The 16893-nt window shown below is 27.4% G+C and overlaps 2 protein-coding genes across 2 annotated transcripts; one reads left to right on the top strand and one right to left on the bottom strand.

Moving 5' to 3' along the window:
• Positions 1-393: 393 nt before the first annotated feature.
• On the bottom strand, positions 394-16808 carry LOC107071607 (protein DOP1 homolog). Its single transcript, XM_015330733.2, is given in 29 exon segments — positions 394-3421; positions 5147-5258; positions 5364-5531; positions 5934-5945; positions 7025-7220; positions 7302-7454; positions 7546-7757; positions 7833-8004; positions 8083-8221; positions 8308-8679; positions 8746-8902; positions 8988-9121; positions 9209-9613; positions 9693-9894; positions 9977-10287; positions 10356-10781; positions 10852-11343; positions 11345-11637; positions 11640-11986; positions 12065-12327; positions 12399-13297; positions 13300-13952; positions 14050-14322; positions 14388-14563; positions 14776-14965; positions 15039-15204; positions 15326-15603; positions 15743-15991; positions 16447-16808. Coding segments are annotated over 28 exon segments (7467 nt in total). The 5' UTR covers positions 15799-15991; positions 16447-16808; the 3' UTR covers positions 394-3211.
• On the top strand, positions 3573-5143 carry LOC107071608 (uncharacterized). The gene is made up of 2 exons (XM_015330741.2): positions 3573-4084; positions 4508-5143. The coding sequence occupies exons 1-2, from the start codon at positions 4018-4020 to the stop codon at positions 5044-5046; spliced, it is 606 nt and encodes a 201-aa protein (XP_015186227.1). The 5' UTR covers positions 3573-4017; the 3' UTR covers positions 5047-5143.
• Positions 16809-16893: the final 85 nt, after the last annotated feature.

The following is a 16893-nucleotide window of genomic DNA, read 5'->3' as shown; positions in this document are numbered from 1 at the left end:
AAGTATTGAGGAAAAAAACAATATATATATATATATATATATACAATTTTGATTTACCAAAATATATTTTTAAAGTTTAAATACACATACACATACACACACACACACTCGTGAGCACCATAAAACGCCATATATTTGAAATGGCGCATTAAATCCGTATTTTAAAAGGTAGAGTTTATATGTGCTAAAGTATGGATTATAAAATATATCAAGATAAATTTTGTAAATGTGACTCTAAAACGTTTTTTTTTTTTTCGTTAAAAAATGCAATCATTTTTTCTGCTTATAAATAAAGTTTACTAATTAAAAACACAGCAATACTTTTAATTTTTACATAATAATATATAGGGTATCGTATAACTAGAAAACAAGGTATTCTATATGTTAAACTAATCTGAGAATATAAAATAAATTTTATTTATATTAGGTTTTGTTTTGAAAAAAAAAAATAAGTTTAAAAATATGTCAAATACACGTGCTTCACTTTTACACGTGATTACATTTTCATCTCTACGAATTTCGTTATCTTACTCTTGATTATTTCGGAAAGCATTCTGTACTTATTAATATGTTTACAAACATTCTCAATATGATAATATTGTTTGCATTGGTTCTTATGTTTATCAAACAAGACTTTTAGTTTCCAGGGTTGTAGCTCAATCAAGTACACGTATAATTGACACATTTTCAAACTTATTTAAAAAGAACAGAAAACAAACAAATGTTATTCCATATTATTGCCTAAATTGTTCATGTAGAATTACCCTCTGATCGCTTGTACCACCAGTTATAGGACATCCAGTATATATATATATATATATATTATAATTTTTCTATTGAAATCAATTTAAATTATATGTATGTTTAATGCTTGGATATAAACCAATGTGGAGAGAATTTTATATGTAAACACGTATTTACTTATTTACCACTTACAATTCATCCGCTTGCATCCTTTCGCCATATTCAAATGCACATTATTACATAGATAAAACCAACAATTGTACAACAAATGCATTTACATAATAAACTCATATTTCTATTATATAGAATTGGATAAAACAATCGTTCATAAACGTAATTACATAATTAATATATAATTGATTCAAATTATAATCTTTTGCTTTTATTTACTTTAGTGCAAATATAAAAATAATCAGACAGCAGGTGTGTTACGTGTAAATGTTATATATTAGGTACATGTGCGTATCGGTAGAAGAAAAATATTTGTATACAATATAATATACATTATTGCGATAGTAAAAATTATTCATTTTTGAGAAAATAATGTTTAAATGTGATTAATATGGAAGAATTCTAAATATTTTCTCCTTTTTCTCTTTCTTTTGCTTTTTTTCTTTACAATTTTTTACATATTCATAAATATTAAAATAAGATTTGAAAAAATAGTAATATATATATATATAATTGTTTTATATTACTACCCATAAATATATATATATATATAATTAACTCATTTTTATAAATTTAATTGTGAATTTTTTACTAATAGATAATTTTCAAATAAATATATTATATTACATTATACAAGATAATTTAAGTAACTAGATCCAATTCGATAAATCTTTAAATATTGATATTAACAAAAAATGATTCCAACGAATATTGTATAATTAAAAAGTAATTATATATGAGGCATTTGAAATAACTTATAAAGATTTGAAGCATAACTTTTAATTTTCATAAATAAAATTCAATGATTTTCTACAAAATTTTACAATATCAATCTAAATTGTTAATTAAAATTAATATATGTGAAATATTATCGAATTATTTTTAGTTATGTGAACGATCTTATATAGTATAATTTTGTTTATAACGTGAAGTATTGTATAATTTTACTACTTCTTTTGGTAATATTTATATATGTATATATATATACAGGATGATTCATTAATTCTTGCCACCTAGATAGCTATGAAAGTATGATAATAGCAGACAAATTTTTAGAAAAAAAGTTCCATGAAACAACGGGGATTATTATATGACGTTAGTTTCTTTTTTTGCTAGGTAGAGACACTTCCAAGATTTAAAGGTTAACTTTGTTTTTTTTTTTTAAGTAGAATGCTATGTTTTGGTACTAATTTTCTGATAATGGCTGTCGAGACGAATCCAATGATATACAACATTAAATACAAAATCTGATAATTACAAATAAACACTATTCGGACGATATCTGTTCTGTCCTTTGTCAGAACAATTAAAGGATGACGCAACCCTGACGCAACCATAACGCCGAGGAGTTGTATCGTGGTCGACTTGTTCGCCAAAATTGACCTTCGTTGACCTTTAAAGATCTTAATGTTCCACATCATTCGACTCGCCTTTACAGTTGTTATCAGAAAATTAGTACCAAAACATAGCATTCTATTTAAAAAAAAAAAAAATAAAGTTGACCTTTAAATCTTGGAAGCGACTTCGTCTAATAAAAAAAGCTAACATCATATAATAGTTCCAATTGTCCCATGCAACTTTTTTTCTAAAATCTTTTCTGTCTGTTATTACACTTTTGCAGCTATTTTGGTGGCAAGAGTTAGTGAACAATCTGTATATATATATATATATTTCTTTTTTGTTTTTACATTTAAGAATAATTTTATACACACAGTAATGAAAAAATAAACTCTATGTAAAAACATTTTTCTCTTTGTAATTATTATCTTTCTAATTTGAAAATATAGACGACATATAGAAAAATCATGCTGTACAATTGATAGAATTATATCAATGAACATTATGTAAATGAATAATGAAGCATTATTTTCATTTACACAAATATTATAATATTATAAACTATATATCACTATGGATAAATATCCCAGTCAATTCTTATTATAGTGCATCATACGTTTGAATAACTACTCACAACCGAATGAGGAGCTTAGCTAATACAAACTAAAAGTAACTTGGGTTAAATTATGTTGTATATGTAATAGTTTGAATCCTTTAACATTTAGTATATAGTATATAACAAAGCTTTACAATTTTAAAATAATTAATAGTACATTAAGCAGATAAAGGATAAGTAATTTTTTCTTTTGCTTTTTCTTTATCTTATACATTGATTAACAATTACATATTATCATATTAAAAGATATAAAAGAATAAAGAATCTTAAAAACTCTGAATTATATCTCTCCTTTCTTTCTCTCTTGAAAGACAATTAAATAATCGAATTTATATATTCCTACTACCTCGTAGGTATGGCTGGCATTTTTTCTAAAAAGTCTTGTTCTATTACACTTTCCAACTGTGTATTATTGACAAGAGCACAAATATTATTTGATTTACGACTCAGTGATATAAAAAAATGATGTAAATCTTGCAACGAACGTATTGAATTTGACGTTAAGATCAGTTCTCCTGGATTTATCTCTGAGACAGGTGGTTCCTGCTTGTACTGAAAATAGAATTAAATAATACGATATTGATCAATTGAATTATACTGTTAATAATTATATATATATATAATTAAATGTGTTTAGAATTTATTTCATAAAATTATTGTAATTATTATTATAAGTTACTTAAAACAAATTTACTATAGTTAGAAAATACACACATACAACCGTATAAAAAATACAAGTACATACATACACAAAAACAGACATATAGTTATTAGTATAGCTGCAAAAATAAACCAAGTGTATATATCTCATCTTCTACTGTGCCAAAATAAGCACGTTAGTTACTAAATTAATACAATTGAAATAGCATTATATTGTACAATAATACATTTATATAATAATATTCATAATTAATGAATGATCTAAAATTACAAAAAAGAAATACACAATATGATTAAGAAGTCAAGAAAAATCAAGCTTGAAGAAATATCTTGGAAAGAACTTTAAATAGACCTATATGCATATGAGGATGCTTTGTATCTGTGTGTATGCATATGAGTACATAGCTTGATAGTTAATTGAACACATTTGTGTGTAATAATAAGTAAAGAGTATACATATCCCACAGACAGTCAGTGTGAATGTGCTGATGACAATGGTTAGAATGGAGAATATTCTTTGTTTCATCTTTTATTTAATTATTTTAACAAATGGACGTAAGTATCACATATTTAAGGAAAATCTAACAAAACAAAGTAATAGATATTAATAATATTCAATTATTATTTCTTATAGAAGATAGCTATTAAAAAATATTTTTAAAATCATTTAATATAAACATATTTTTTCTCTCTATTTTTTTTTTTTAAATATTTATTTAGTTTTTAATATTTATTTAAAATATATGAAACATGTAAAGAATATAAGAAACAATGATATACCAAATTATACTAGTATAAAGCTTCTTTAATAGTTTCAATTTCAGTTAATTGCTATTAATTATAATTAAGCAAATTAATGCTGTGTTATTTAGCCTTAAATGAAAAATAATTATAAAGCATTTATTAATTATGTGACTTAAATGATAATTAATATGTTAATTGTTAATTTGAATGTTTAATAAAAATGATATGTTATAGAATACAAAGATGACGCAGACTACAATCATGAATTTTATCAAGATGCATCAATCGATTATGTACAGAGTTTGGGAGATAATCCGCAGAATGCATTACAAGATGATTTCTATATTTTAAATGATATAGAGAATGCAGAATTACAGAACGACATGTATCCGGATATAAATGATTTCTCCATTGCATTTTCTAACGATAAAAATTCATTAAAACGTACTAACTCGCTTAATAATCAATTGGATTGGTATAAAGTGCCTGAAAAAGTATATCGTTATACCAAACATCGTATTCCTGGATACGATTACGACGAGTTTGATTATTTTGGCGTAAAGAGTTCCTCTAAGGTCTGTGATGAGAAATCAATATGGACTCATTGTCTTTGTCAATTTACATGCAATGAACCTAATATGGTAGACTGTTATACTCCATGCAAAAGTGGATGCGAATGCAAAGAAAATTATGTGTTCGATGATAAACAACAACAGTGCCTATTACCTGAAGAATGTTCTTCCAAACAAGAAGACATTATTTATAATAAATAAAATTTGATAAAAATATTCGATCTTTATATTTAACGATAATAGAAAATAATCAAAGTTTGTATCCTTTATGTGAATTAAAGTTATTTAAGAAAATGAATACCTTATTATCCATAAGCTTTGCTATCCTTGTTATGTGTGGCACGAAATCAGAAGAGAGATTATTATTGTTTGTACACCCAACTGCAGCACCTCCAACAAATGCCCATCTATACCTATACAAATGAATTTAATAAAGAAAATTAGGTGTATACATTTGTAATATAGGAAACATACGTTCTTTTATCTTATAATTATATCTTACAACAAATAATACTTACATTTGGAATTGAGGTAATCTATGTGCTGGAAGTAATAACACAAGATCTAATAATTTAGCAGCAGCAAGTTGTAACTGTAACCAGTGTGGATGACCATGAGCTTGCAGACCATTACTAGCATTTATAGCCCAAGAAGAATCCAAAACAGAGATAACTTTTATATGTGAACTATTAAAACAAAAAATTTATTAGTAAACAATATTTCATTTGATAACAATCATTTGCATTAACATACTGATTTAAATAACATAGCATACTTTTATTAAAATTTTAAACAACTGAAAAAAAAAAGAAACAGAAACTCAAGGGTTCCAAACACAATTAATGTCATTAATAATATATGTAAGCATTCTTTTACATTCAATTGGGTTATTGGCAATGATAATGAGAAACTATTTCAATAATAATAATTATTATTATCATGATAGCATATATATAATGATTTCCATAGGATTAATGTATTATAATTATATTCTATTATTATCTCCTTGAATTTATGTTAAAAAATGCATAGATTAACATAAAACAAAAGGACAAAATCAATGAAAAACACAATAGCCATTTAATTACCTGCTCTGACGACTGATGTCCCAACACCAATCAAATTCATGGTGGCATCACAAATCCCATCAAATCGCGAATGCCATAACAAATTCAAAAACAATATGTTATTAGGTATTTATCCATGTTAGAGGAAAATTATGTAGGCAAATTAGGATCGGACTGCAGCATACGGGTTTGGATGTAAACTTCTAATGTATAATTCAGAAGGAAACAAAAAACTACATTTTAAATATACTATAATAATTACTTAACTTTTTATACAGAGTATCCTGTAACTGATGGTACAAGCGAGAAGAAGGTAATTTTACATGGAAAACTAACAAAAGTCGAGAATATGGAATCAAATTTATTCATGTAAGTCTTTTTTTTTATTTGGAAAAATTAGTTCACAAATTTATCAAGTGTGTGTGCACTTGATTTAATTTCAACTTGACGGATTTCATTATCTTTCTTTCAGATATTTCGAAAGTCATTTTTAATATGTTTATAAACATTGTCAGAGTATGATGATATTTTTTACATCAGTTCTAATCTTATGTTTATTGAACAGAGCTTTTAGTTTCCAGGATTGCAAGGTCAATCAAGAGCACACATATTCGATAAATTTTCAAGCTTATTTAAAAAAAACAAACAAAGCCTTAAATAAATGTTATTCTACATTATCGATTTAGTTTTTCATGTAGAATCAACCCCTGTTCGTCTGTATCATCAGTTATAGGACACCCTGTATAATTCTAATATTAAACAAATGCTTTTATAGATTTTATGATATTCTACAATATGTTTTATACTAATGCTACATAAATATAAGTAATATTAAATTAATATGTAAAAAAAAAATATATATATATATATAATTTTAAATAACTTATATTAATCTGTGATGCATTAAAAAGAATCAACTACGAATAAATAAAATAACAAATGATTGAATTTGTATATGATGTAAATATTATATCTCTTTTATCGAAAGATATATTTTTCCCAAAAATTGTACATAGTAAAAAATCCATCATGCATTAAGAGCAACACAATTATCCCACAAGCACACATTACATTCCAAATGTTAGATAAATATAAACAATTTCAGAACATACCTAAATTCCTCGCTATCTGTGTTTAGTTCGTGTTCAATGTACAGAAAGACTTGCACGAGTTCACTGACTATAACAGGCCACAAGGAAGTAGCATGTTGCGGTGACATTCGTAAAAGTAATACTCGAAAACACAAAAATACTTGTGCTTGAATCGATGGAATAACTTGTGGTAGACGTAGACTATCGGCAAGTCGTTCTAATAAAAAATAAAATTAATATAACATTCCATTTTTTTTTTACAAGCAATAAGCATACTTAATATACTATACTATTATACCCTGAATTTCTGGCATATATTTATGATATTGATCCATTTCACTACATAAAATAACAAAAGCCAATCTCTTCAAAAGTTGAGCTTTTTGTTCGTATTCCTGTTCTCTCGTAGAAAATATGCTAATGCCACTACTTTGTGCCATCGAAACGCGATCTAGATAATCAACATTTTTTTATATAAATCTTTTAAAATAATTGAAGACTACAAAAAAAAAATAAAATAAATAAAATAAAAATCTACTTACTCATTAAATCTCGGAAGGTAGTATTATCATGTGTCATTAAATTATCTATAATTGTTCTCCAATATGGTAAACATGCAGGCGTCATTTGAAAGAATGCAGGATCAAGTAACAAATCAAGCACATCCTTACGCCAAGCTTTTCTAGTATACTGATATCCGGAAAGAGAACTTAATAATTGAGAACAGGCTGTGAATGACGCTATATTTTTCATTCTAAAAGTATAAGAAAAATATATAAATTTTATAATTTACAAATAATTTTAATTATTAATATTCTAATAAACTTACGTGTGATTCTTAAGATAGGGAGTAACATTGTACATAAGATTTGTGAGTAATGTAACAACTCTTTCTTTTTCTTGTGAGCCATAACTAACATCTAATAACGGTGCTAATATTTCAGCTAACACTGCTTGCGCTTGAACACTATAGGCTACATTTGGAGGTGTGCCTGGTGTTACTAAAAGTAAAGAAAATTATTATTAACGATAATTTGTATAAATCGTTAAAAAATACAAAATATTTTAAGATTACATACCAGCACCATTTTTGCCTTCTTTACCTTCTGAGGAACCTTCGACAACTTCGAAAACATCTTCACGTACAGCTAAATTTCTTCTTAACCATGTTGTTTGTTCTAAACATGCTCCAGCTATTTGCGAACATGATTCGATCAACTAGAATTCAATAATTTCATATTTATTATAAGTAGTAATTAAAAAATAATTATGGAATAGTTGATACTCTAAAAATAAATTATTACCTTTGCAGATACGTCTTGTAAATCTCTAATATCTTTTTTCTCTTGCATAGGAGGACATTTTTGTACATATTCATTTAAAATTGCTAATAATAAAAATTGAGCAGGTGCTGTTAAGGACAAACCATCTTTCAATAAACCAAGTAACGATCCCCATGATTCAATAAGTGATTGTGAGGCATTACTTTGCATGTAAACATAGAGTAATTCTAACACAGAAACTTCTAATGAAAAATCTTGCTTAACACCATGAATCGGAGGTGGTGTTTTTACCACTTGATGTACTGTCTGAACTAATGTATCAATCGGTATAACTCGTATAGCACTAACTAAATGTACCATTACTTGTTGATTTGGACAAGCTTCTGGAAGTACCTGCATATAAAAATATTTTTATATTTATACTACATTTAAAAATATCGTATAACTTTCTGAATTTACCTTCTTTGAGGTAGTAGTAGACTGTCGCCTTTCATGCCAAGCAACTGCCACTGCAGCAAGAAAGTTTACTCCATGATGGAAAGATATAGGTGATAAAAGTTCTAATAGTTGATGTTTTACTATTCTTGGACTGCCGACCACACATGTTGCTTGTTCACTGTATAAAAGGTAAAAAAGATACAATAAATACTGATCTAATTATAATAAATAATTTTTTTTATAAATAAAAACATTGTACAAACTTGTCTTTTGTAGCTAAAACTGCTTGCCATAAAGTTGAAAGCGAAGCTATTATTCTTGGTAAATGACTTAATGCTGTTCTTCTTGCATGTTGATGTAATTCATTTGCCCCATTCTTCTCCTTTGACATAAGTTCCTAAATATATTTATTTGATGAAGCAATCTCTATTAAATAATTTATAAACATCAATAGAGAAGAAATAATCGCATATATTTTTCTTACTGGTGAAAGTGGACTTGGCATAAAAACATGGATGAGATTACTAAAAATCTGTCCAGGATTTGCTCCAGGTACGCCAGTTTGAACTGTACCACTTAATGGTTGATTAAATGAAAAACCAATTTGCTGCGACGTATCCAACAAACAATAATGAAGCAAAAATGTTAGTGCCTCTAAATGCATTACTGTATAATCAGCAGGTAAACAACATTCAACCGTGCTTATGTCTTGCAACTTTGATGAAAGCAAAGTTGCCTCTTCGCTGATATAATAAGAAGCTAAATGTTCAATATTATAACATAATTGATGAATCACTGATGTTACAATTGATGTTAATGAGGAGCCCATAAATGGAAGACTAGATGTAACAAGAGTTGTCCAATGTTGATGCAAATGTCTCATATGTTCCTAAAATAATATCATAATTAATAGAAGAAGATTAAATGTTATATTATAAATTAATTTAACGATACTTTTTATAACGAACCAATTGTAATGCACTAAGAATACTGTTAAGAAACATTGACTGTTGCGGAATTGGAATGCCAGGTACATATTTCAAGTTATTAGCTGTTAAATTTGAAATGGATCGAGTTGGAGTACTTGGTATAGACGATGTTATAACACCGATTTCTTCTCCTTTTTGTATACTGCATTGATGCTCTAACATTATCAAGGCTAACAACAACCTATATAAGAATAATTCAATATATAAAACATAAATATATTATATTTCAAATGGTAATAGATTCTTGTAAAATATTTTATTACCTCAACAGTTGTATTTGAAAAGCTTCAGTGTGATCACTTGCTCTATATTTACATTTATTAATTTCATTTTCTATAACTGGATCATTAAATGATATTATTTCTTCTGTGAATGTAAAGATTTCTTCATTTTCTTTATTTGCATTTTTCATACTCATAACACTTGATACAAGACAATGTAGCGCAACTTTCTGAACTTTGCATTTTGCGAGTAAATCTACTATATAGCAACTAAAACCTTTTCCGGAATCTCGTACAATATGAATAAGCTCAGAGAATATTAGAGTCAATAGTTCTGCACTTGCAAGTTGTACCTTTAAAGAAATAAATGTTAATTAAATAATTAATGTATGCATCTAAACTTGTGACATATCATACTTACTTGTCGATTTCCAGAAATTTCTTCTTGTGTGAGTCTCATTTGTCCTAAGTTAGGATAATAACTTCTAGCAAAATAAAGACAAACGCTAATTAAAACTTCCAAATACATGCTGCTTCTGTATGCAGCTATAAATTCTGTATTAGCTATATCACCATGAAAATTTCTTCCAAATACACTTTTTCTATGTCTAGCTAATAAATTTAATAGTGTTGTATTTTTAGAAGCATTAGCGACACTGGTTGTTGCTGCACAACACAAAAACATCCTAGTATTTGTTATAAGTTCATTTCTCAATGTACGTAAAGCATATAAAGTTCTTGTTGAATCGTATACTCCACAATAAAGAAGCATGTGAGAGTGAAGATTGTGAACACCTACTCCAGAGTTGCGATTAGCTTTTATATTATGTTGTACAACATCATTCGTCTATAAAAACAATATTTTTTGTAAAGAAATATATATTCGAAAAAGATAATTATATTATTAAATTACTTACGGTTTTACTAGTTTCAACATCACACATCTGCATTACACGATCGAGAACTTCATTCAATAATTCTTCTACGATGCTGGTAGTACTAGAATTACTGAAATATTCTTCTGCTGTAGTGCTTAAATCAAAATCACCTTCTTCGCCATCCATTGTCCAACTAGGAACTTCAGCGCTTGTTTCAAAGCTTCCTACATCGTGTACATCATAGCTTGTTGTAAATTCATTAGTACTCTGATATTTTCCTTTTAAAATAGTCCCTGCTATTTCTCTTGAACCGCCCGATATCATAATATGATCCTTTCTCTGCTTAGCTTGCTTAGTATTCAATTCTGGGCTACTAGAGTCAAAACTGTTTGTAATAGAATCTAACGACGAGCCCATTTCGCCATTCATTTTTTTTAAAACATTTTTATCCTTTACTTTGAGACTTGAATTAGCAGATTCAAAGAGACTTTCATCAAGACTAGCTGTGGAACCTTTATCAAAATCTACTTTTTCTAAATCTGGTAGCATTTTTTAATATTTCTGTAGTCAAATTTGATTTTTTTACGCTGGAAAAAGAATCGTCCTCTGTTAACGAATCATTTGAATTTTCGTTACAATTTATTGACAGAGGATTAACAAATACTGAGATTTTACGATTGCCAGAAATACTAGGTGGAACTTCTAATTCCTTCATAAACTGATTTCGTTCGGTAACATAATGGTTACAATTATCGCCAGTAGCTAATGTTGTAACAGCAAATATCCTTTTTACTTTAACAGGATTTATAGATTTTTTTTCTTTTGTTCTTTTTTTGATTTTTTATCCTCATTCATGCCATCGCTAACATGATATATTACGTTACCATCTACGGAACTAATCGCATATATTTTAGCAGCACCTTCTGAATCATCTTGTATTTCAGATTTTTCTTCAACTGGATCGTTTTTTGTTAAAACAGTATTACTATGTTGTATACTAACATGAAGTACACTCATACGACACGTAGATGGATCTAATAACATAGCTAATAATGGATCTAATATACGAGAAATGTCTCCTCGCATAAGCGATTGAAGAAGCCATGATTGTGCAAGTAATTTCAGTGGTGAATTATCTGATAATTGAAGATTATCTAACATTTTTAACAACGACCTAAAATACATTAATTTATATATATATATATTAAAAATTCAATATAATTATTTATGATAAATGGAAATAAATCCTTACTGATCAAATGCTCGTAAGCAACCACGTAGTCTAGGATTTGTTTCAATTTCTCGACCAAGGTGCCATAAGGTTGCAAATCTATTGAATGCCTCTATCTTTTTCTCTATATTATCGGATGCAAGTGCAGATCCTATTACATCTTCAACGGCATCACAGGAATCATGTAAAGCATGATGTAATTCATGCATCAACTCAACACATCTCATTCTGTATTTATGAGCAGGCAGCTCACCAAGATGATGCCACAAAGAATGTGCTAACACCTTCGATCAAAAATGTATACTTACATATAATGATATATAATTGATTTATTAAATAATTAAATAACGCTTACCTGAAATACGTTGGTGTATTGTATTAAATAAGTTATTTGCCATTGTTTTAATAATGGTATCATAACTACGGTTGTTACACCTTCTCCACTTTTAGGATGTATTTCAATATCACTATGTGCCTTTAATAATGCTATTAAATCTAGCAATGTAGCAATACTCGTTAATTGCAATGTTGGTTGTTTCCCTAACCAACAAGCACAAACAATTAACACTTTTAACCAATCTGGAAGGACAATTGCTCCTTTTGGCTCATCTTCCAACAATAAACCATCCCCAGAAAGAAAATATTTCGGAAAAGTAGATAATTCAACGAGTAAACTTGATGCTATTTTAACAGATTCTTCCCATTCAGATTGAGCAATCGTGTCAGTATATGAGTGGAGAATATTAAAACATTTGACATCTTCGACAACGGATACATCTTGACTAAAAAATCCAGAATCTTCTAAATTTAATCTGGAGTTTAATAAGTATTCTAAATAATGCATTCTTTCGTTAAAACTTTCTCTAGGGGAAGAAATTAATAAATCATTAAACATATTCTGTACAGTCTTTTCTTTTGAAAGTACCCTGTTGCTGATTAATTTCACATAAAAAATTTCATATTGACGTAAACATTTTTCTAACATAGAATGTTGAGCTTGAAATGCCGGAGATGTTTCCCTTCTCAAAGAATTAGTTGAATCCATATAGTTCTGTACGGAGTTATGTTTTAATATACTTGATTTTTCTTCTAATGTATTTTTTGCGATCTCTTCAGGATCCGTTTGTATATTTTCCATGCTTTTATTTCTTGGTAATAATTTAAAATCTTCATTAATCGTTACCGAAACATTAATATCGTCAGTTTGCGTTACAGAAGCATCATTCAGTTTAGAAATACTTCTACTACCTTTTTCTTCGATTTTTTTTCTATTCTTTTAGTAGTACCACCAGAATTGGCCCTTCTTCGAAGATTAGGACTTTTTTCGTTGTAGGAATTATTCATAGCGTCCGCTTTGTTTAATTTACTATCTGATTGACTTTTTTCCAATGGAATTGCTATTAAAGAATTATCGTTGCTGCTTGTAATAGCATTATTTTGAGAAGAATCTAATTTAGAATCTATCTCCAGTTTTCCCGTTTGACTTGTCACTACTGTTGGTTGCACTTTGGATAGAATTTTTGCACATAGTTGAAGACTCTTAGAGATTTCCATACAAGAAAGCAGATCAATATGGCACAACAATTTATTAATAATATTGTAAAATAAAGTAGGTAAATGGTCAGAAGGAGTATCTATAAATGTATCCAATGATACAGTATCTAATAGAAATTCTGTTAATACACATATTTCAATTAAATTTGGCATTCCATCACCAATAGATTTAACAAGCATATCTTTTATTTCGCACTGAGTTTTAATTCTAGCTTGGCAAGCTTTTTCAAACAAAAAACCACAATGTATCCAAACATAAGATGGCTCCAATGTTGAAAATAGTAAATTTGCTGATTTGACAACTTCATTGGTTTTCGGTATTTTACTTGAGTGTCCACAAGCAATATAAAAAGTTCTATAAATTTAAACATAAAAAATGTAATTCCATTTCAATATAGTTAATGTTATTTTTAAATAATTATTATAATAATACCCCGTGTACATTTATTTACCTAAAAATTTCAAACAAAATATCATCTAGAATTATTGGTCCGATATCTGATTTGTCTAACAATGAAACCAATATTCTGTATGGTTTTAAATCTTGAGGATTTTCCTTGCAACTATTTTTTAATAATGATTTGATAGCTTCGATTAACATTTCTTTTGCATATGTATCGAAATAAGTGACAGTATCCTCTGTGACTTCATTAGTAGTTGAAGGAGTTTTTGTTTTTAAGATTGATGTATTTACTTCGGTTCCCAATAGCCATGCAAATAAACGTCTAACAAAATTGCATATTATATTTTCACTATTAATAAATATTAGATTTATTTTTAAAATGTTTACCTATTTAAACTCATGTCTCTTCTCAATATCGTGGTAAGAGCAGCTGTTATTAACAATACCATATCCTTATATAATAATAAACTATTATGTACAGGAAAACCAACCAATAATAAATCCAAAGCGCTTCTTTGTACTAGAACTGAACTATCTTGCACTCCAGCACATAATGCAGTAATCTTTATGAAAACAAAAGTTAATATTGTATATAATATACAAATATAAAGGATGTCCTATAACTGTTGATACAAGAAAATAGAAGGCTAACAATAGGATAAGATTTTACTTTCGAGAAAAATAAATTAAAAAATTTATCAATTACAGGACACTCTGCATATTGCGAATTTGACGTTTGAAAAATTTATAATTTTGTGACTTTTTAAATATATACCATAATGTCGCTGTCAGTACCCATAATAAACTTCTGCTCTTCCATAGGTATTTTCTTATTTAAATGTGACAGTACAAAAGATATAGCAGGTAATCGTATTCCAGAATTTGAAGCCAAACAATCCCATAAGCATGCATAAAAATGCTCTGCGCCTACTCCTTCGCATACTTTCTCTAACAGAGAATTAGTCCTAATAATAAATTTATAAAGTGATTAAATATTCATAAATTATGAATTGTTTTCTTGATAGATTTTAATTATACCTATCAAAATGATCTGAACCATCTTCTAAACCAGGAAGTACGCCGCTTAGAAATCCACTCAACCCTGGTCTTAGCCTTTCTCCAAGAGGTACAAAATGAGTTTCATATACTGTTAATAAAGATGGTCTTACATTCATAGCAGCATGACCCAATAATGGAAAAAGACCTTGGAGAATGAATAATAATAATGATTATAGATCAATTTTTCTCAATTTCAAAATCTATAGTACGTTTCTATTTTAAAACTATTCTAGACAGAAACACATAAATAACTGAAATTAAATTACCTGCACTGTATATAAAAAGTTCATGACTGAGTCTATTTGTACCCATACATTTAAAAATGGTATCATAAGTTTCCAAAGCTTTTAAATGAACACCAGAAGGCAAAGCAGGATGCATACATTGTGCTAATCTCTTAGATATCTTTATTCTTCTTGGAATAACTGGAAACTTCATATGATTCAATAATACTTTGTTTAATTTTCCAAGTGCAGAAATAAGATCTGCCCATTCACTAGTATATTCAAAATTTTTCAAAGCCTTGTCTACGGCTGAGACATAGCTGTACAGATAAAATTAACATAATTATCAGTTATTCTTATTCATAATTTTCAATTATATTCTGATTACTTTTGCAAAGATAATTTACATTTTTTATCAATATAATTAAACAATATATAATTATGTTAATTAATGCTTACACACGATACTTGGAATCTTTCATAAGTTCACATTCTTCCATAGTTATAGAACCCATGATTATTAATTATGTGTATCAATCTATTTAAATCAAAGCTTTTCTAATTTTTTTTTTTTTTAATTATAATTAACATCTATTTACATCGTCGGTTATCAGAAACATTGATAGTAACTTGTTCAGTACTTTTATATCATCGGAAGTACTTATTATATAGCATGCGTTATAAGTAGATAAAATCATGTTCCACTACCTATAAATTAAAATAAATAATACATTAAACTATCATGCATATTTATAAGTATTTTATGACATATCAAAATATATAAATCTCATGAGGAAATAAATTTCTTCTTTTTTAATATATTATATATATATATATAGACGATAATAAAATGATAAATTTTGATAACGAAAATAATTAAATAATATTAAAAAATCTCTGTATATATTTCATTTAAGAAAAAGAAATCTTTTTCCTGTACAAATACATGACATAAAAAAAAGAATAGTCTTGTTAAATTTTCGAGTCCAATATGACTGATATTGTAATTAAAATATATATTAAATATGAAACATTTTGTATCTACAATGTCTTGACTGTTTCAACAAAAAAGAAAAGAAAAAAGCACCAATTTATATTTCATGTTGACATTTCAAAATTACATATGTTGTCAAGGTACTGTGAAGTTCATTATATCAACATACGATTAAATATCATGCGTATGATATAAATTACGATAAACCACTTGCAAGATTCACTATCTTCCAGATTTTGACAAAGTAAAACACACCACTTAATCCATAAAAAAATATGTCTATGAATATATACATAGATGTATATATATATAGACAAAAATTAACACTTTTTCGAACTTTTTATCATATGTGTAATCAAGTTGTTTTTCTTCCTCCCTTCCTCTACATCCCTCTTCTTCCTCGTTTAAAACCACTTCCTGCCCGTTCTCAATACTTTTCAATATTTTATTCTATGCTTATCCAGTAAACTAAAGTTGATTTTACAATAGGCTAGTAAATAATAAAAAAGTAAAAAATAAACATAATTCTTTTATGCATATATAACAGTTGTAATTTATAGTAATTTTTTAATTGGAAGTATATATATATTAATCCTCAACAAATTAACGATAATTA

Source organism: Polistes dominula, unplaced genomic scaffold (genome assembly GCF_049000335.1).
Source record: "Polistes dominula isolate Pdom_NZ unplaced genomic scaffold, Pdom_raw_medaka contig_33, whole genome shotgun sequence".
Lineage (NCBI taxonomy): Eukaryota > Metazoa > Arthropoda > Insecta > Hymenoptera > Vespidae > Polistes > Polistes dominula.
The sequence above is the reverse complement of the archived record's forward strand: the minus strand, read 5'-3'. Positions and strand labels throughout refer to the sequence as shown.

What these genes read in the sequence shown, in the direction of transcription:
- LOC107071608 (XM_015330741.2), top strand. Translation starts at nt 4,018, where the DNA reads ATGACAATGGTTAGAATGGAGAATATTCTTTGTTTCATCTTTTATTTA. An exon ending in AATTATTTTAACAAATGGAC is followed by an intron (nt 4,085 to 4,507) that starts GTAAGTATCACA and finishes GATATGTTATAG; the next exon opens with AATACAAAGATGACGCAGAC.